Source organism: Emydura macquarii, unplaced genomic scaffold (assembly GCF_026122565.2).
Source record: "Emydura macquarii macquarii isolate MOO-44397 ecotype Brisbane River unplaced genomic scaffold, CSIRO-AGI_Emac_v2 contig_2846, whole genome shotgun sequence".
Lineage (NCBI taxonomy): Eukaryota > Metazoa > Chordata > Testudines > Chelidae > Emydura > Emydura macquarii.
Genome location: NW_027132983.1, coordinates 2,160,284 through 2,180,307, shown reverse-complemented (window position 1 = coordinate 2,180,307; position 20,024 = coordinate 2,160,284). Strand labels below are relative to the sequence as shown.

The window sequence follows — 20,024 nt, the reverse complement described above, 5'->3', positions numbered from 1 at the left end:
TTTATGTACTGGGCGTCAGAGCGAAACCTTTTCCTCTCGTGTTCATCTCTGCAGACTATACTGAACTACTTGCTTCATTTAAAGAGGTACAGCCTTGCACTCTTGTCCATAAAGGTCCACTTGATGGCTGTTTCAGCCTTCCATCCCCCAGTGAATGGTCAGTTGGTGTTCTCACATGAGATGATGGTGAGGTTTCTTAAGAGGTTGGAAAGGCTCTACCTGCAAGTTAGGCCATGGGACTTGAACCTGGCCCTGTCTAGGCTCACTGGGCTCCCACTTCAAGCCATTAGCCTCTTGCTCCCTCCTGCTTCTTTCATGGAAGGTCACCTTCCTGGTGGAGATTACGTCGACCAGACGAGTTTCTGAGATCAGGGACCTCCCGTTGGAGCCTCTCTGCACAGTTATCTCCAAGGATAAAGTGCAGCTGTGACCCCATCCAGCCTTCCTGCCAAAGGTGGTATCTCAGTTTCATATCAGTCAGAACATCTTCCTGCCGGTTCCAAGTCCTTCCACAAGTCTACACAGCTCATCTTAGCAATTGCCGAAAGGATAAAAGGCATTCCGGTATCATCCCAAAGGATCTCGTCCTGGATAACGGCCTACATCAGGACGTGCTACAAGCAGGCTAGTGTCACACCTCTGGCCATCATGATGGCTTGCTCCACAAGAGCTCAGGCTTCCTCTGCATCATTCCTAGCTCAAGTGCCAATCCAGGACATCTGCAACTTTGTCATCAGTCCATACCTTCGCGACCCATTATGCGATCACCCAACAGGCCAGAGATGATGCCCATGTTGGGAGAGCAGTGTTGCAATCAGCACAATCATGAACTCCGAGTCTGCCATTGAAGGTACTGCTCAAGAGTTACTTGACATGGAATGGACATGAGCAAGCACTCAAAGAAAAAATGGTTACTAACCTTTCATAACTGTTGTTCTTTGAGATGTGTTGCTCATGTCCATTCCATGACCCGCCCTCCTACCTTCTGTTGAAGTGTCTGGCAAGAAGAAACTGAGGGGGTGGAGGATCGGCAGTGTCACTTATACTGCCGCATATGCACGTGGCTCCAGAGGGCGCTAAAACTAGCCCTATGGATACCACTAGGGGAAAAATCTCCAGCAACCGTGCACACGGCAGGCACACACCTGACATGGAATGGACATCAGCAACACATCTTGAAGAGCAACAGATACGAAAGATTAATAACCTTTTTTTCCAGCACCACTTCTATGATACCAAGACAAGCAGATGAGCTCCTCTTCCACAACACAACAGAAAAATATGAACATTTTGGAGACTCTTTTAGTCACGGCCACTTTTTAATATATTAAATTGGGAGGAGAGAAGGAGGTTGCACATGCCCTAAGAATAATCTTACTGGCTGCTCCCTTCCCCTCACCCTTACCCCCCAAAAATTCCTAAAGCACGTTCTGTGTAGGGTTGCGATAAATGGCGGACCGGAGACAGTGAAGTTGAAAAATCTGTGGGTCTACCACAAAATGCTAAGGCCAGGTTGTAGCATGCTCCTAATAAGACTACTTTAAAAAAAAATGAACTAACAAACAAAACCCCAACATCATCACCTCTGGTAAGCAGATATCGCAATTCATATCTTCATGTGAATGGATAGCATCCGAACACTCTATTGCAATGCATATGTACAAGGAGAGTGTTAAAATTTTCTTGGAAATTAACAACTCAGTTTTTGAATGATGAGTCTCAACCCTCAGATGACATTAACACAGGACTGTTTGTATATCATGGTATAAAAAATGTTACCAGCTGGTCAAACATATTTTGCTCCGTAATTTAAAAGTGAAGTAGCTGCAGCAAATAGAGGAATAAAACTGATAGTTCACTTGAATTATTAGCAAAAGGGTGGCATTTAATGGGAAGTGATGTTTGAATAAAGGAATTAATGCATGAAAGGTGTATATGGAGCATAGCACTATTTTTTTTTGCAGATTAGATTATAAAATACAGTTCTCTTTCAGAGTTACAGAAAGAAGTTGCTTGGTGTTTAAATTTCTCAGCCTGTCACATTTAAACTAAATGATCATTTGCTTTGCCAGTAAGAACCTTCTTACAATGTGAATAAGACTAACATCCCTTTTTTTAGTTCAATTACATTCGTTTGGTTGCTCATTCTGAAAAATAATGCAACTGTGTGTGGTGTTATTCATTGATTTTAGAAATCAGCAAAGTGGAACAATCCATCTTCCTTAAATATTTGTGAATACTTTGAAACAGAAATTACAGTAATTAGTCCTGTTTGGTTAAAATTATTTGTAAATATTCACTGCTTTTTGAGATTTACAAATTTTCATTTCACTTGGACAGATTACCAGGAAAGCTTTGCAGAATGTTAGACATGCTTCTTGTAACATGCTGTTATTATGTAAAAGTTTGTATAACTATTTTTAATATGTTAGCAAATGTTTCCAGTGCATTTTCACACTCTTTAGTGTCATCTTTAATGTAATATAAAAAAGAGTTTGGCATTTCAAAAACCACTGAGAACAGTTTGTTCTATTCTTTTGCTTCCTTGGTCAAACGTGTTTCCCTAGGGCAGTCTGTCTTTTCTAAGAAAAAGTGGCAGCATTTTTTTTCCTTGAATTACTTCACTCAGAGGCTAAGGTCAGGCGAGGTTATAAACGTATGTTTTCATGAACAGATTTTGACGTTTAATCCTTCCTTAGCTTTTTTGCATTTTTCCAAGGACTCTGCATGTGGTATGCATTCAGAATAAAGAAAAATAGGTAGCATGCAATTTGTTAATTACCCTATCATTAAAATGCTGTTTCCAGGATCCACCTAGATAGTTTGTCTGAATGTGGAGCGAGGTATCTTTTTGTCCTTAAATTTAAAAAATGAAAGAGTAATCAGCTACTGGTAGAACTTGCAGTGGATAGAGTGCTGATTCAATTCCTTTCATATTCTAATCATGAAGAGGTCCAAAGGAAGGGAGATGTCATGCCAAGGTTAATTTGGGCTCATTGGACTTCAAAGCTGTTCCCAGATTTCAGCAGCAAAAGAATTGAACTAATCTGTCTTTTTGGGGAAAAAATCCCTTCGTTTAAGAGGGAAATACTTTCAAATGCAGTACATGCTTTCAGCATACACTCTGGATCTTTTGAGGTTGGATCAGAAGAGACTAAACTTGTTCTTGAGCTCATTCTTTGAAATATTTCCATACCAACACCATCAACCATGTAGTTTAGCTTTTTCTTGGGTTTTCTTTATATGAAGGATAGCATACATAGGGTTTACTGAGTTACAGCGGTGCATTGCTGAATGGGGCTATGATTTTTGCTAGTTTAAGCCTCAGTGTTCGAAATAAGCCAATGAAAAGAATCTGTTACCGCCCAAAGTAGAGAGGTGGGGTATTTAATTTTCTACTGAAGGTATATCTCATTCTGCAGAGGCAGAAAATTCATGATACCTAAGTTTTACTTTGAGTATAATTAGATTTGTTCAAAGTACTTACGTGAATAACCTCCTTTATCATCCCATTATATGGTGACAACAATCCAGTGTTGTGTGCCTGCAGTTAGCCCATGCTTCACATGAATGTCCACATGGGCAGTTGGCACCTATCTATCCAGTCCATGTGAATGTGCTAATCAATAATTTATTCATGCCTTAAAATTTTGTGCAAATGTAGTTATGAACCTTAGACCATATTTCATTAAAATCAGAAATTCTTAATTTTGCAGTACTCTAGAAAGACTTACTCTGGTTAGAACAGAAATGCCATCAGATACATACCTCACTTAGTTGCAAAATAATTAGGAAACCCTCCTCCTCCATCCTTTATTTAAAAGGTGGAGGATCCCTCCTTGTGTTCTCTTCTCCTTCGCACCCCTCTTTGTGAGGCTAGGTCCCGGTTTTACTTCTCATGGAGGTCCCATAAGATGTGCCTGATCACTTTCTTCTTCACCCATAAACCAGCTTTACAGTACTGTGACTGGTCGGCTGGACATGCCTGCACAGAACCTCTGTATGAGAGAAAAGAGCACATCTCTCTAGGTAACACAGGTTTAGAGTTCCTCTGCTTTAATGGCAGCTTCAGATATTTTTCTGAAAGTTACATTTTCTTAGTAGTCTTATCCCTGCTCTTGTCACTTCAAGATTAGACTACTGCTGTGCGCTCTACATGGTCCTACATCTAAAATCCGTTCAGAAAACAAAGCTTGTACAAAATGCAGAGGCCCTTGTATTAAGCAGTATATCTTTCCAGCAGCCACGTGATGCCAGTGATCTGGAGTCTGCACTGGCTGCCTGTTGGTTTCCCAGTGAAGTTTAAGGTATTTTGAGCTATAAAGCACTAAATGGTTTGGGACTTGCCAACTTGAATGATTACTTCTCTCCCTGTACCACACAGTTAAACTGTTGTCACTATTGGTGGTCAAACTGGAATCCCCTCATTATAGAAGGGGGGCTCTGCAGGCAGGGTATACTCTGTGAGAGCCTATGGCCTCTGGAACTTAGCTTGTGTTTGTCGAACTTTAAAGCATGCCCATCTATTTGATACAGGTTTTGAGATGGGTTAAAGTTATGGAGGGATGGGTGAAGAGGTAGGGGGGTACGTTGTTGGCTGATACAATAAAGTAGCTTATCATGCTGCTGGATTAGTTCCTATGTGGATTGTGAGTTTAAATATGTTGTTAAGGAGCCTAGAACTTGTGTATGTGTATTTAAAATCTAAATAAGAGTTTTTCTAAAAGATTCTTAAACTTGTACTCATAATATTAAGCTCTTGTGTTTCAATTTAATTTTAGATCTTTAGTGAGTCTCTAAAGGCTTATCTATATTCAGTTCTTGGACCGATTTCAACTATCTGTTTAGAAACAGATATGGTTAAATCAGTGCCCCGCACCCACCACACTCCCAATATGGCCATAGTTATGCCAATATAAATTTACAGAAATAAGAATTGACATTGATATAGTTAAATAGGTACAAGAACTGTGTTTAGACCATCCCTAAATAAAGAGGAATAGCACAAAGAGTATTTGGTGTGTGTAGGTAGGTGGAATCCATCAGGAGTCTTCAGAAAGTTGAGCAAAACCTTTCTGCTAACACAGCAATTAAAATACATTACTAGAATTAAAGCAGAACTTCAATTACTTGGCTTAGCAAACAATTGAGAAGCAATTGAGTATTTCACGTACACACCTAATTTGCTTTCCAGGTGATGAACTTGAGTATAAATATACAAAGTTCTTTATCCCAGCCCTAATGATTACCTGTATAGCAAAAAATTCAGAATGGAGAAGGGGTAGCTTTTTTTCTTTCTCCCACAACTCAGTCTTAGCAGTAAGGATGGATATCCTCTTGCAAATGTTTGGAATGTTCAACTTGAACAAGTATTTACTCTTCCTGACTATCATGATCCTTATCTTCATAGTCCATTAGTCCATCTCTGATTGAGACTAATTCTGCTGTACAGTCTGTCAGTGGTGCGCAAACTGGGGGGCACAAGAGCTTTTCTGATGGCGAGGGGGCACAAAGAAACTTTGTTCTTTCACCTTCTTAAAAAAACAAACATACAAATAAAAGCATAGACTGGTTTATTTTCAACAATTTGGTAAGTTTCATAACTACAGTAGGTCTACTATGCCTTTACAATTAATTTTGATTCTCATTAATTTTAAAACTAATTTAATTATTAATAATTTATATTAAGATACATAAACGGGCAACATATATAATAATAATTGAGAGTCCAGGATCTCTTGAGTGAACTAGACGCTATAAGACTAAATCGAATGAAAGAATGAATGGTCTCATCTCTGTGTTTCCCCTCTACCTGCAAGTGTGAAAAACAGTTTCAGATGACAAATAATGCAAACAAAAAAACAAAAAAACCAGTTTTAGATTACATGTAATGGAGGGGTGCGTGTGACAAATTATGGAAAAGTTTGTGCACCACTAATCTATGTGAATTGTCACAGTCCTCTGAAGAAAGAAATATTAACAAAAATATTGGTCAGATGCCATCAACATTCCTTGAGAGAGAAGCAGGATCTTTTTTTGTAGAAAATTCTCTCCCATTGCACACTTCAGTATATTCCCTCAATGGGCACCCAGAGTTAGTATTTTGATTAATCTTTTATATACAGGTTCAGTTCTAACTAATAATTTTAGAAGACTCAGATAACTTGCATAATTTATTTCCAATTAGTGTATGGAGAAAACATGTCAAAGAACATAATAAAATTACACTTTGAAAATGTAAATTGCATGCTTCCATTCAGCTTTTCTCTCTTAAGAGTACAAATCTGTTTTACATACCACATATAAATTTCATCAGCTAAGCAGTAAGCAAGCAAAAGTCTTGTCATTTGCACATTGGATAATCCCATGTAAATTGGGAACTTAGAATAGTGTTAAAACGTCCTTCTTTTGAAAAAATACGTTTCTCTTCTCTCACAAAATAGTTTTCTTTTGCAGTTTCCCATGCTTGCAGCTTTCTACTCTGTGTTGCTCTGTGTGTGTCTAATGGTGTATTGTCCTCTTAATTTAAATGTTCAACAAGGGTATATGTATGTACATGAATGCACACACAGTATATTTGTCAATATTTTTTGTTAGACTTGAAAAATTTAATATACATATTTTATTATACACGTTCTATCTTTAAAAAAAAAAACCCTGCATACTATATTAATCAATTTTCTAATTAGTTGGAATAAAAGCATCCTATAGTGTTTGATACAAGACAAATGGAACAGGCACCAAACTTATATTTTCATGAATATGGAATATTAAATCACCAAGTACATCACATAGAAGAGATCTTGAAAAAAACATTCTGTGTGCTTTGTCTGTTTTTTTTTTTTTAAAAAACAAAACAATCTACTCTAAGTAATATACACAGAATGCATAGTGCCAAATTCTACCCTCTTTACACCCATGCAAATAGTTAATGTTAATGCAACGGCAGAACACAACTAAAAATTGAATTTGACTCATAGCTTAATTTGTACCAAGACCACTTAGTAGTGGATTTTGATAACCTAGCATGGGAAAGAGTGGTACCTTAACAGTATGGAGTGGGGGAAGGTTGCAAAAAAAACCAACCCCAAAACTTAGTCTGTTTTTTATGTTGAGTTTGTTAAAAGTGAGCTAAAAAGGTTTAAAAGAGATTAACGGGTGATTCAATATCCTAAAGCATTAATAAAATGTATTGAGTTAAAATGATATATTGTAAAGCAAAATGTTAGAAAATTAGTTCTGTTCCTCTTAATGTTCAGGATCTTGGTTTAGGAGTTTTTCTCCCCCAACAGTAGAGATCCACTGACACTCCAGACTGAACAGGAAAGCTGCATGTGCTGTAATGCATACAGTGGGGAGGATGCAGATAGGAACCACATGAACAATGCAATTGAAATGTGATTCTTTTCTGAAAAATGTTTCTTTAGAAGTGCCATAGTGGAGATGCATGTTTATGACTCAGTGATTTCCATAACAATTGCAGCTGCTCACTGTGTTTGAACTAGCAATGTTCTCCTCAACCATTGCTGAGAAATACAGAATCTTGTTTAATAATAATAATAATAATAATGGAACTGGATGACTCAGGGAACTGTTTAGAATACAGCCTTTCACGCTCCTAGGTCACTAGTGCAGTTTGGTGTTGATCAAAAGTGGTTACATTTATATTGTAGTAGCACCTAAAGGCCTCCACTAGCTCAGTTGCCGATTTGTGGCAGGGTACGTGCAAACATAAATGACAGTCCCTACTTATGGGTTAAAAGACAACACACAACAGATGGATGCGACAAACAAGCAGGCTGGGAATGAGGTGTGAGAGATGTGGGATAACAAAACTAATAGGCTATGATCAATTTGTAGCCAATCAGTAGTAGTAGTCGCAGCTTGCTGCCTGCCTAGCAGTTTGCAGTTTATTGTGTGCTGTTTGTAGATTCCACTTTTCTGTATGCATTTTAGTTGAGATAAGTTTTTTGAGGAGGGACTTGATAGAGAATAAAGGTTTAGAGTAGGAATTATTCCAGCACATAAGAGGAAAGGAAAAAAGCAAAAGGTGCCTGCAAATCAGTGCGTTTGATTGCAATTTGTTTTCAGACATGAAATGACTTGAAGGTTCCAGACTGGCTCTTAATAGTAATTCCATAACAAACTTTACTGCAGTTAGCACTAATCTGCATGCTTCTTGTTGGCCGTTTTAGCAGAGGCCAAAAATGGAGCGCCTGATCCAAGGAAGTGTGGCACACCACCAGTTCCTGTTGAAGATAATTGAAGCCATTGGCACTTAGCATTTTTCATGTGATTCTGACTGACTTTGTATAATCATGCTCACAATGAAAAGGGGGGTTGAATTACCTTTTATACTGCAAGTGGACCTTCCAGGCATGTTGCAGCAGTTATAGGGGAAGCTTATGCTTCTGCCTCCTGTTCTATATCTATTCTGTGTACAAAAAGAGGGCTACAGTCTCCAGAACTGCCTTCGGGACATCTTTCCTAATGATACATTCACTTTAAAAAAACCCCAACAACTCTGTTTGGCATGTCCAGTTGCAGTGCTGAGGTCTCAAAGTGCTATCAGAACAATTCCTCCACATCAGAGTTCTTCTGTTATTAACTTGCTTGGGGAAAAAAGACATTTAAAAAAATTACTTTACAATGATGAACTATTGTGAAACAACTTAAATTGTCTCTCTTCCACAGAACCAAACTGAAGAACCAAGAATATGAAACTCTAGACCACTTGGAGTGTGATCTGAACTTAATGTTTGAAAATGCTAAACGCTACAATGTTCCTAATTCAGCCATCTATAAGAGAGTACTAAAAATGCAGCAAGTTATGCAGGTATAAAAAGAACAGCAAAACAATCAAGATAGCTATATGTTTGAATTTATTTTCTTAATTTAGGTGGTAGTACTTGGAGCCTTTAAATGTGCAGTAACATATATGACAGTTTATTAGCTGTTCTGTATATTCAAAAATGCAGTTTCCATGGTTAAGTATCCTGAACATATTGTAATGTTCAGAAGCTCTCAGAGCATCCTATACTGGAACATCTATCTTTGTCGGGAAATAGATCTGCAAAAATAATGTGCTGAATGGGGAGAGGATCTTCTTACTTATCTCTCTAAATCATTTGTTTGCAACAGTATTTCTTAGTCTGATTAAGATCAAACTATGAAAGTAAGATAAGAAGCTTTAAAATTGACCGATACAATATAGTTAAAATGACCATGATAGGAGGATGCTAACTTACTTTGTGTATCATGAATTACTATATTTAACAAAACAATTCAATTAGCTGCTTGTCTGAAATAGCATTGGCTTGATTTGATTTTTCAAATATTTTCGTATACATTTTTAATATATTTTTGTGTGTGTAGACATCTTCAATTGAATTACGGCAATTGGAAATCTTTTAATGGTGCTTTAATATTTATGCATCCTACAACTGCAGTTATATCTTTCTGAGTGAATCTGATCTGTGTAGCTGTTTAATATTCATTTATTCTGGGAACATTCAGTAGAGAGTCTTACACTAGGGATTTGCTCTTTTTCAGGCAAAGAAGAAGGAACTAGCTAGGAGAGACGACATTGAGGACGGAGACAGTATGATCTCTTCTGCCACATCTGATACAGGAAGTTCAAAAAGGAAAAGGTATGCACTTTTGTTTTTCCTACAGACAGCTTGTTGTTGCTGCTTTCATTTGTCCTATAGAAGAGCATTAAAACATCTATGAATTCTAAAACTATGAAACTTATCGTTTATCAGTTATAATTAATTAATTTATTTTATTTTTCCATGCTGCTGTTTTCTTACTAATATGTAAATGTATAGCTGGCAAGAATATTTATACTTCAGTTTCTGAGATTGTATGATGCTGACATTTTACATAATTATGTAATACTGTATCTGTGTTTCTTACTTAAGGTACAGTATTTTCAGTCCAAAAGATACTATGTAAGTTCTTGTGATAGTTACAGATAACCTGTAATAACTAACAATTATGTTGCTCTTCTTCCCTTGTTTTCCTTGCACATGACTCTCCTTTTTACTACGTTAGTAATTTCCAAATGTAAAATAAATTTATTTTAAAAATATATTTTCAATGTTTACATTGTGTTAATCTTAAATCTTGTATGTCGTACATTTTACTAGTGAACCCGTCATTTAGGGCTAAATTTTTAGAATTTTGCCTCAGTTTTTGAGTGTCCAGCTTCAGAAGCTTAGGCTTGATTTTTTTTTTCCAAGGTGGCAAGTACTCACAGATCTCACTGACTTGAGCACCTCTGGAAACCAAGCTCAAGGTTTGTAAAGTTGAATACCCAAAATTGAGGCACTCAGAATTAGAGGCCTCTCTTAAAAATTTAGGTCTTACAAATGAAATTGACTTCATCTAGGCACAAGAGTTTATGAATTAAGATGATGAGTACACCCATTCACTCTTTCTGTATAATAGGTAAATGCAGTCATATGGGGAGACACAGGAACTCTAGATTTGAAAATACAGTCTGACTCCATAACTTGAGGAATATTCAGAGTAAGGTAGTATTAGTCACGAAAATAGTGATTTGTTTGATGCTGGGGAAACTTCTTTATCTGAAAGTGGAGCAAAGGAAGAGAAGATGTGGTGTTTTAAAATTAGCTGTCTGGCTCACCTTGAGTTGCACTTACCTGTGGCCCCAAATTCTCTGGTCCTATTATCATCACGCTAAACTATTTTTAAAATCGGCATGCACACATTTCTAGCATGTGGTGGCCTTTATATACAGATGTGTATATACATTTTTAAAAATCGCAATCAATGTTTCTTGCAGCAAAAAGAAAAATACTGTTCTGATGTATGTGTGTGTGTGGGGGTAAAAAGTAACTTTTTTTTCATTTTTTTCCTTTTTTTTTTTTTAACCCAACAGTAAAAAGAATATAAAGAAGCAACGAATGAAAATCTTATATAATGTTGTTCTTGAAGCTCGAGAGCCAGGCACAGGCAGAAGACTCTGTGATCTATTTATGGTTAAACCCTCCAAAAAGGACTATCCAGATTATTATAAAATTATCTTGGAGCCAATGGATTTAAAAATTATTGAACATAACATCCGCAGTGATAAATACTCAGGAGAGGAAGCTATGATAGAAGATATGAGGCTAATGTTCCGAAATGCCAGGCATTATAATGAGGAAGGCTCACAGGTACTGTTTAGATTATACAGGCACAGTTACATTCATGCTTCGTTACAGAAGGAAAAATTGTGTTAGAATTTTATAACAGTTAATCTCTGGTTATTTCTTCCAGTGGTTATGCTCATAGTTACAGAATAAGCATATGCACCTCATCATAGCATTTGTTCTAAAACAGGAACGCTACGACTTCTATACAGACTTTTTTTTAATTTAAATATTGCCTCTGCCTGCAGATATATACAAACATAAACACAGCACCTTCCATTTTAAATGTACATCATTTAACTGTACGATTCCATTTTTAATCCTATTAGGTGTGTTGGCTCTGAAACTGCTAAGAAAGAGTTAGTTATTCTGTTTTCTTCTGGTGCATAATAAACAGTTGTTTACTCAGTTCCCATAACTTAACACCCTGTAAACCCATTGAAAGCAATTGGATTACACCAGGGTCATCAGGGACCTAATTTGACCTTCAGAATTTTTATTACTATGGGGAGACATGGGATGTGAAAAACTCATTGTGGCTCTTAGATCTCAGCATGATTTTGCAGGGCTAATAGGAGGAAAAAGTATCTCTGCTACTCAGATGAACACATTTGATAAATTGATGAGAGAAGGTATGCGTGTAATCTCACCATGCTATTTTTATAATCCTGTCAGAATGGAGATGATAGTTTACATATGGTCATCATCTCCCTTATTAAATTAAATGTTTATCTATTATAGTTAAATGTATATTCTGCTAAGTGTATGCAAAAGAGAAGTACAAATCCTTCTTTAGCAAAGTAATTACCGTGGATGAGTGAACAGCAAGTGACTACTAATTAAATGGCTTTATTATTTATGGACCAAATCCTGAGTCCATATTCAGACTTTACTCAGATAAACTGAGTTAATAGGAATTTTGCCTGAGTAAAGACTTCAGGATTTGACTCTCTAGATTGTACAGCTGCTCTTATTGGTATGTACGAACACGTTGTGAACATGTAAAAGCTCTTCACAAGGATGATGAAAAGAGTGTGCACAATCGTGAATTTAAATAGCTGAAGAAACATATTCATACCCCACTGTTGACAACAGTTATGGATGGCAGTGAGAAGCTGGATACTATGGCCTTTTGTTATAGGAAAAAAGAATCTTTGATGCCTTAAGAAAGTAAAACACCACTGATATCTTACTATATGAGGGCAACCAGAATGAGTGGTGACTGAAGTAATATGAAGATATGATTAATAAGGTGCATACCAATAGATGAGAATTGCAGTTGTTGCTCGCTAATGCCAAACATACGTTATAGATGACTTACAAACATATTTCTGCCTGGCAACCTGAAGTCATGAATACAGCTCGTTGAACAGGACAGCATAAGCAAATTTAAGAAGCTCTTAATCAGATCATTGAAATATCTGATGTGGCAAATGATGAACATGGAGCTACACTTGCAAATAATCTGATTCTGTTTGATTAGCTACATTGGCAAAGAGGCATGAAACCTTATGACCACAAGTTGCAATCTGAACTTCACTTGTTTACTTGTCTTGCAAATATATTTGCCTGATGACTATAGCAATAGCAGACTGTTAACAAACAAGATGTTTATATTCTTCCCAACATGGCTTAACATTTGGGGATGATTTTGACATAAGGTCTCCATTGAAATAGAACATACCAGTGAGCCAGCTGCTGGATGTCTGTGTTGGAATTTTGTGGTACTGAAGTCCCATGTGCATTTCTAGAGACAAGGGACAAGGAATCCTATGAGCTATACAGTCAACTATTCATCCATATCCTTGCTTGCTTTTATAATTCTTAATGTTCAGATCTAAAAGGAAAAGGCATTGTGGATTTTTAGTTTATTTTTTTGGTTTGATGAACATCAGTATATCTACATCAAAATAAGCAGGTCAGGATATAAGATATACATGTTATATAAGTGGTGTTAATGTGCTTGATGTTGTACAAATACATGAAGCACCATCTCTGCCCCTAGGGTGTTTATAATACAGTAAAGGCATGGACAGAAAAGCTGAGACACTATTTTGAGTTCCAGTATGGTCTATGAAACTTGGAACAGTAGGGTCTTTTAAAAATTGTGATGGAATTGTGTTTGAGGAATTATTTAGAGGAGGGAGGGAGATAATTCTAAGCATAAGAGGCAGCACAGAAGAAGACATGAAGAGGAATGGAAGAGAGGGAGATGAAGAGGAGGAGCAAAAGGAGAAAGTTGTTGAGTGGACAGTGTGGAATAGTAGAAAAAGAAAACAGGGCCTCCAATGTGAGAATGGGGAACTTGAACTTGATTTGAAAAGCCAGCAAAAGGACTGGCAGGAGAGAATAATATAAGAGTGGAAAAGAGAATTAAAGGGATTTTAGCAGCAGCATTTGACTGCTCAAGAAGGGAATGAGGGGAGAAGTGAAAAATACAGAAGAAAGAGATTTCAGCAGTCAGATGAAAGTTGACCAAGATGTATGGGAAAAGACTCTTGTAGGGATGGGAGAAATGACTGATTTTTAGACATGATGTAGAGGAAGAATACAGGATTTTTGGGAAAGTCAGGATATGAGATGAGTTGGGGAGCAAGAAAGCAAGGTCTAATATGAAACCCAGTTTATGAGTCTTGATTTATGAGAAGAATAATGGACTCCAATAGTGATGGAGAGGTATTTGGGAGGAAAGATCAAATTCACTCTTAGGCATTTGAACTGGGAATTTCACAGGAGCTTAAAGAATTTAGACACTCAATTCCCATTGATGATTACATACCTTTGAAAATCACAACCATAGAGGTTAAATTGATAGGACATCCAAAAGGAGATGGCTGAAAGACATTCTGAGACATGAGTGGTCAGAAGGAAAAAACAAGAGAGGCTGGAAAAGTAGTAGTTTTGGAAGTCATCAGCACAGAAACCATAAGAGCTGGTGAAATCACCTAAGGATAAAGTCTGAAGGAAAAGAGAAGGGGGGACAAAGAAATCTGAGTGATACCAACTTAGAATGGGAAGGAAGGAAAATTAAATGGAATCTATAAAATCTTGAAGAATAGATGGGTTGAGAGGAGTGAAGGTGAAAGGGACTGATCCTCTACATCAGAAGAGGTGTATCAAGGAGGATTAGAATAGAGAAAGGCACCTTAATCTTAGCCGAGAAGTGATTGAGGTGACTTAAATAGGTGAAAGTGGTTTTTGGTGGAGGGTTTGGAATATAAAACATATGTCAAGGGATGCAAGAGAGAACCGTAGAACAGAAAACCAAGGCAGTGAGGGTAGACTGAACTTCTTAGGAGTTTTAGGGGAAAAGGGGAGGGTGATATAATATTTGGTGAAGCAGATAGAGTTGAAAGAGGGTTTCCTTGGGAATGGGGGAAAAGTGTTTTGAAAAGTGAAAGAAAGGAAACGGATGAAAATGTAAATAGAAAGGAAGAGAGATGGGGACAAAGTCAAGAGGACAATTTAATATAAGGCCTTTTTCTGGGGTGGAATGAACCAGCTGTTTTAACAACTTACTGCAAAAGTACAGAATCACTTAAGAGTGGAAGCAAAGAATATTATGCTCAACTGACACTAAGGAGTTAACTCTTTTGTGTTAAGAGTTTTCTTGATATACTCTATTACATTATCCTAAGGAAACAAATAACCTAAATATTGTTTTATTATTTTTCTTTCAACATTTTAATGCTTAATAGGTATATAATGATGCCCATATCCTGGAGAAGATTCTTAAAGAAAAAAAGAAAGAGCTGGGACCTCTTCCTGAAGATGATGATATTGCTTCCCCTAAACTAAAGCTAAGTAAGGCAGCCTTGTGGATTCCTACTTCTTGGTAAATGTTGATTTGGAATAAAATTATAGAGATTAACAAAATATTAACATTAAAATGGAAAGCCATATCACCATACATTCCAAGCAGGCTGCATAACTTGTGCTACTTGTGAACCAAATGTACATGAAAATGCAAAACTGAATTATATTTTCAATATCAAAATAATTGCAGTGGATTTTGGTGTGTGTTTGTGCTGAAATTAAAATTAAGTGGTGGGGCGGTGGGAGAGTCAGAATGAGAGAATCTGTGTGAAACCGTTTTCCTATATAGGCTAGGTTAGAATGAAGGGAAGTTCAAAATGACTGGAATTTAATAATTGGTATCATACCTCATTTAGCTGATTGGAGATGTAAAAAGTATATGTAGTAAGCTTTGAAACATCAGAAAATGGTTCAGCAGCAGCTAAAATGCAAACCGACTAAGGAACAGTGCCAGGAGTTGGAAGATCTGTTCTATTTCCATAGGCATCCTTTGTAACTTTGTCATTTATCTTCCTTGTCTCATTTTTCCAATCTGTAAATTGGGGATAAAACCTACCGTATTTCCCCATGTATAAGATGCTCCCATGTATAAGATGCACCTTAATTTTGGGGCCCGAAATTTGAAAATAAATGTATTACGGTACATCACCGGTAAGTACCACTGTATAAGACGCACCCAGTTTTTAGACCCCAAATTTTTCGAAAAAAGGTGCGTCTTATACATGGGGAAATACGGTATTAGACAGGGGAGTTGAGGTTTAATTCATTATTGGGTTTAAAGAGCTTTGTGATCCCCAAATGAAGAGTGGGATGGAATTGTTAGTGTTTCATGGTATTTTTTGTGTGTTAAAATTAACATAATTTAAAGATAAATCAGTAGAAGAAATGCCATATTTATCAATTTTATAGTATTTTTAAAGAAAAATGCTTTAAATATGTAACCAAAACACATCATACATCCCTTAGAAAATGTTTGCACCTACCATTGTTATAAGTAGCACCTCTGGTTATTGTAGGGGAAAGATGAGAGAAAATATTTTTCTCTCACTTATTTTTTTCATTGTCTTTATGCATTCAATAACACTTTGTATATAATGAGTTCTGGCTGTGTTCTGCCATCTTTAATCGTATGCTGAGTATCTTACTCTATGAGAAGTATCATTGATTTTAATTGGACCGCTCAGGGTAAGATAGTAGGCAGCATGAGTAATGGTGGACGAATCAGGCCCTAGTTTCCCCTGTTGTGTATTTGGGTCTTCCACAGAGCAACAAAGAAAAGTGAAACATTTTTAAGAGAAAATAATTATAAATCCTCGCAGAATGGCAAGGAAATTCAGCAGTGGGTGGTCTTTCTAGAACTATTTTTCACTCCTTTTTTAAAAAAAAGAAACAGCAGATTTCATGCTGCTCCTTTCATATGTTACTCCTGGGGGAATTCTGTGCCAAAAAAAAAATTCTGCACACAGTATTTCAAAATTCTTCATATTTTGTTTGTCAAAATAACACACATAATTATGCCAGCTTCAATGATTTTGGTAATTTTATTTCAATACCTGTCATCAAGTATGTCTGTTACAATGCAGACAACAAAAAAAGATTCAGGAAATGTTTTTGACAAGTAGATTTCTTACTAGGCATACAGAACTTTGAGTAATAATTCATTTAAACTACAATACAGAAACTTATTTTCTGCACCCCTCAGAAGTAGTGCAAAGACTTGGGGAAGTTGGGCAATGGAGGAGCTGAGGGAGAGGGAAGTAATTTCTGGGAAGGAGCCTGGGAGTGAAGCTGGAGGGTTCTTGGGTGTGGGTGGGAGAAGTATGGAACAGGATTTTTTTGGCAGGTGGATTGTTAGGGAGTTGGGGAGCCTCCCTCATGCAGACCCTGGCTGATCTCTAGGCTCTCTCATTCAGTCAGGCACATCTGCCTCTGCCCTTTGTTTCCCTGCATCCCCACTCAGCCACCCCTACTTCCCCTGTCCTCATGTGGCCCTGCAGCCCCACTCTCATTCAACCCCCACCTCAGTCTATCCCCCCTCCACTAGCCCTTCTGATCCTCAGTCTATGTGATTCCCCATGTGACTCCCATTTAGCCCTGTGTGCCCTGCTCTGTCTGTCCCCCACCCCGATCCTCCATCCCGTGCCTCCTCACCTGACTCCTTGGGCAGGGCGCTGTAAGAAATGCAGCTTCTCCTCTCTATCAGCTGCTGTCTGTTAGGCTGAGCCATCTGCCATCTGTTCTAGTGCCACAGCAGCCCCTGGTGGGCGAAAGGCATAATTGCAGCGCCTCTCTAATAGGATGTATTTTCTGCAGAGAAAGAAATAATTTGCGGGGAGGCATGAATTCTTGTGCAGTGGTGCAGAATTTCCCCAGGAGTAATATGTATGTGTTAAATTCTAAATTGAGAAAATTAGTGAATTGCACAGATGGGTTTGTTTAAAAAAAAGAAAAACACACACACCATGTTGAAGTATCACTGAGGATAAAAATGCAAAACCACCAAGAAAGTATAGATATGGAAAAATCCAAGTGCAACGACTGTGTAGCACAATAACAGTTGATCCTGTATTAACAAATAGCTAATCTAATTGGTAGCTCCATTTGAAGGCATATTTTACATTGTACCTATAATAATCTTACCTAGTTTAGCTTAAATCTGCTTTATAAGGAAAACTCAAAATATGTGGGACACTTAGGGTGTGTCTACATGGCAGCTGGGAGTGTGCTAGTTTGGCTCAAGCTGATGCGCTAATAACAGTTGTGTGATGTTGCAGCACCGGCAGAGGCTCAGGCTAGGCACACTCCCAAGTGCAATATAGACATACCCACATGTGAAAATCTCACATGATGAGAGAATTTTAATGCCTATAGAAAATTCACATGATGAAAGAATTATGACGACTACTGAACTGAAGTGAGAGTTTCATACAGTGCTTGGGTTCCCTTATAGCTTTAACTTTAGGCTGACGTGCAGTCTTGAATTTAATATTAGTGTTATTTTATACTTTTGGAAGATGGGCTTCGATTGTTTCCTATCCAGCATTCTGTATGTTATACTAAATTATCCACAGAGAAGAGGAGTGTATGAGAAGTGTAATTAGTAAGAGCTGATGGAATGGAAGTGAAAAAATTGTAGTTGTAAGTGGCATTGCTAATCTGATAGGGTAATGCTGAACTAAGTTACCTGAGCTATAGAAAAGGAGGCTGTTAGGGAAGTGCACAACTCTGACTGGTTTTTAAACATTTGGTATTTGGAGACCGAGAGGTACATAGATGAGACTTTCTGGGACAGTAGAACGGTCCCACCACCGATATGACAGCCTCTGTACTATTGAGGATGAAAGTCTCAGGGAAGGAGAACATCAAACTGGAGCAGAGGGAAATGATCCCATAGTTGGGATCCATCTTCCAGATGATGTCATGGTATCCTCTTGCACAGAGGATACCTCTCTGGGGGACGGAACTCCAGTTATTAGGAAAAGACAGGTAATAGTAATGGGGGACTCGATCATTAGAAACATATATAGCTAGGTTTGTGATGACCGGGAGAACCACATGGTGACTTGCCTGCTGGGTATAAAGACTGCAGATCTCTCAAGACATCTAGACAGATTTATGTATAGTGCTGGGGAGGAGCTGGTAGTCGTGGTACATGTAGATACCAGTGACATAGGGAAGGGTAGGAGAGAGGTCCTGGAGGCCAGATTTAAGCTGCTAGGTAAGAGATTGAAGTCCAGGACCTCCATGGTAGTATTCTCTGAAATGCTTCCAGTTCCATGCGCAGGGCCAGTTAGACAAGCAGAACTGCAGTGTCTCAATGCGTAGATGAAATGATGGTGCAGGGAGGAGAGGTTTAGATTAATTAGGAACTGGGGAACCTTTTGGGAAAGGAACCGGATTGCTGGCATGTAAAATTAAAAAAGTCATAGAGCAGTTTTTAACTAAGGCTGGGGAAAGCCAACAGATGCAGAGGAGCAAGCACATGGTTCAGACAGAGACATCCCTTAGGGGAGGATCTATTAATGGAGATTCTCTATATCCTACTAAGGAAGAGAGGATGGAAGAGGATAAAATATGGGCAGGATCTCTGATGCAAAATGGTCAAATGGAAAAGAGTCCCATTCAATTGCATTTCATAATGGCTGTCACTTTTTAGCTGTCTGTCTTAAGTGCTTATATACAAATGCTAGAAGTCTAAATACTAAGATGGGTGAACTTGAGTGTCTTATATTAAATGAGGATATTGACTAGGCATCACAGAAACTTGGTAGAATGAGGATAGTCAATGGCACACATTAATACCAGGGTACAAAATATATCAGGAGGACAGAATAGGTCATATTGGTGGGGGAGTGACTCTATATGTGAAAGAAAGCATAGTCAAATGAAATAAAAACCTTAAATACACCAAACTGTGCCATAGAATCTCTATGGATAGTAATTCCGTGCTTGAATAATAAGAATGAGCAGTAGGGATATACTACTGACCATCTGACCAGGTTGGTGATAGTCATTGAGAAATGCTCAGGGAGATTAGAGAAGCTATAAAAATTAAAAACTCAATAATAATGGAGGATTTCAACTACTTCCATATTCACTGGGTACATGTCACCTGAGGATGCAGAGATAAGTTTCTTGACACCTTAAATGACTGCTTCTTGGAGCAGTTAGTCTTGGAACTAGCAGGAGGAGAGGCAGTTCTTGATTTAGTCCTAAAGTGGAGCACAGGATCTGGTCCAAGAGGTGAGTATAGCTGAACTGCTTGATAATAGCGACCATAACATAATAAAATCTAACATTCCTGCGGGAGGAGAACACCACTGTAGCATTTAATTTCAGAAAGGGGAACTATACAAAAATGAGGAAATTAATTAAACAAAAATTAAAATGTACAGTGCCAAAAGTGAAAATCCTGCAAGCGGCACAGAAACTTTTTAAAGACACCCAAGTAGAGGCTGTATTTAAATATATATCCCAAATTAAAAAAAACATAGTAAGAGGGCCAAAAAAGTGCCACCGTGGCTAAACAACAAAGTAAAATAAGCAGTT

At 37.7% G+C, this 20,024-nt stretch overlaps 1 protein-coding gene across 6 annotated transcripts in view; it reads left to right on the top strand.

The window, feature by feature from the left end:
- Nucleotides 1-20,024, top strand: part of PBRM1 (polybromo 1) — a 99,766-nt gene that overhangs the window by 44,125 nt on the left and 35,617 nt on the right. For all 6 annotated transcript variants that reach the window (XM_067568064.1, XM_067568063.1, XM_067568061.1 and 3 more), the window contains exons 13-16: nt 8,695-8,836; nt 9,553-9,650; nt 10,907-11,183; nt 14,858-14,963. In XM_067568064.1, the coding sequence (XP_067424165.1) occupies nt 8,695-8,836; nt 9,553-9,650; nt 10,907-11,183; nt 14,858-14,963 (623 nt within the window). The remainder of the gene's footprint in view (nt 1-8,694; nt 8,837-9,552; nt 9,651-10,906; nt 11,184-14,857; nt 14,964-20,024) is intronic.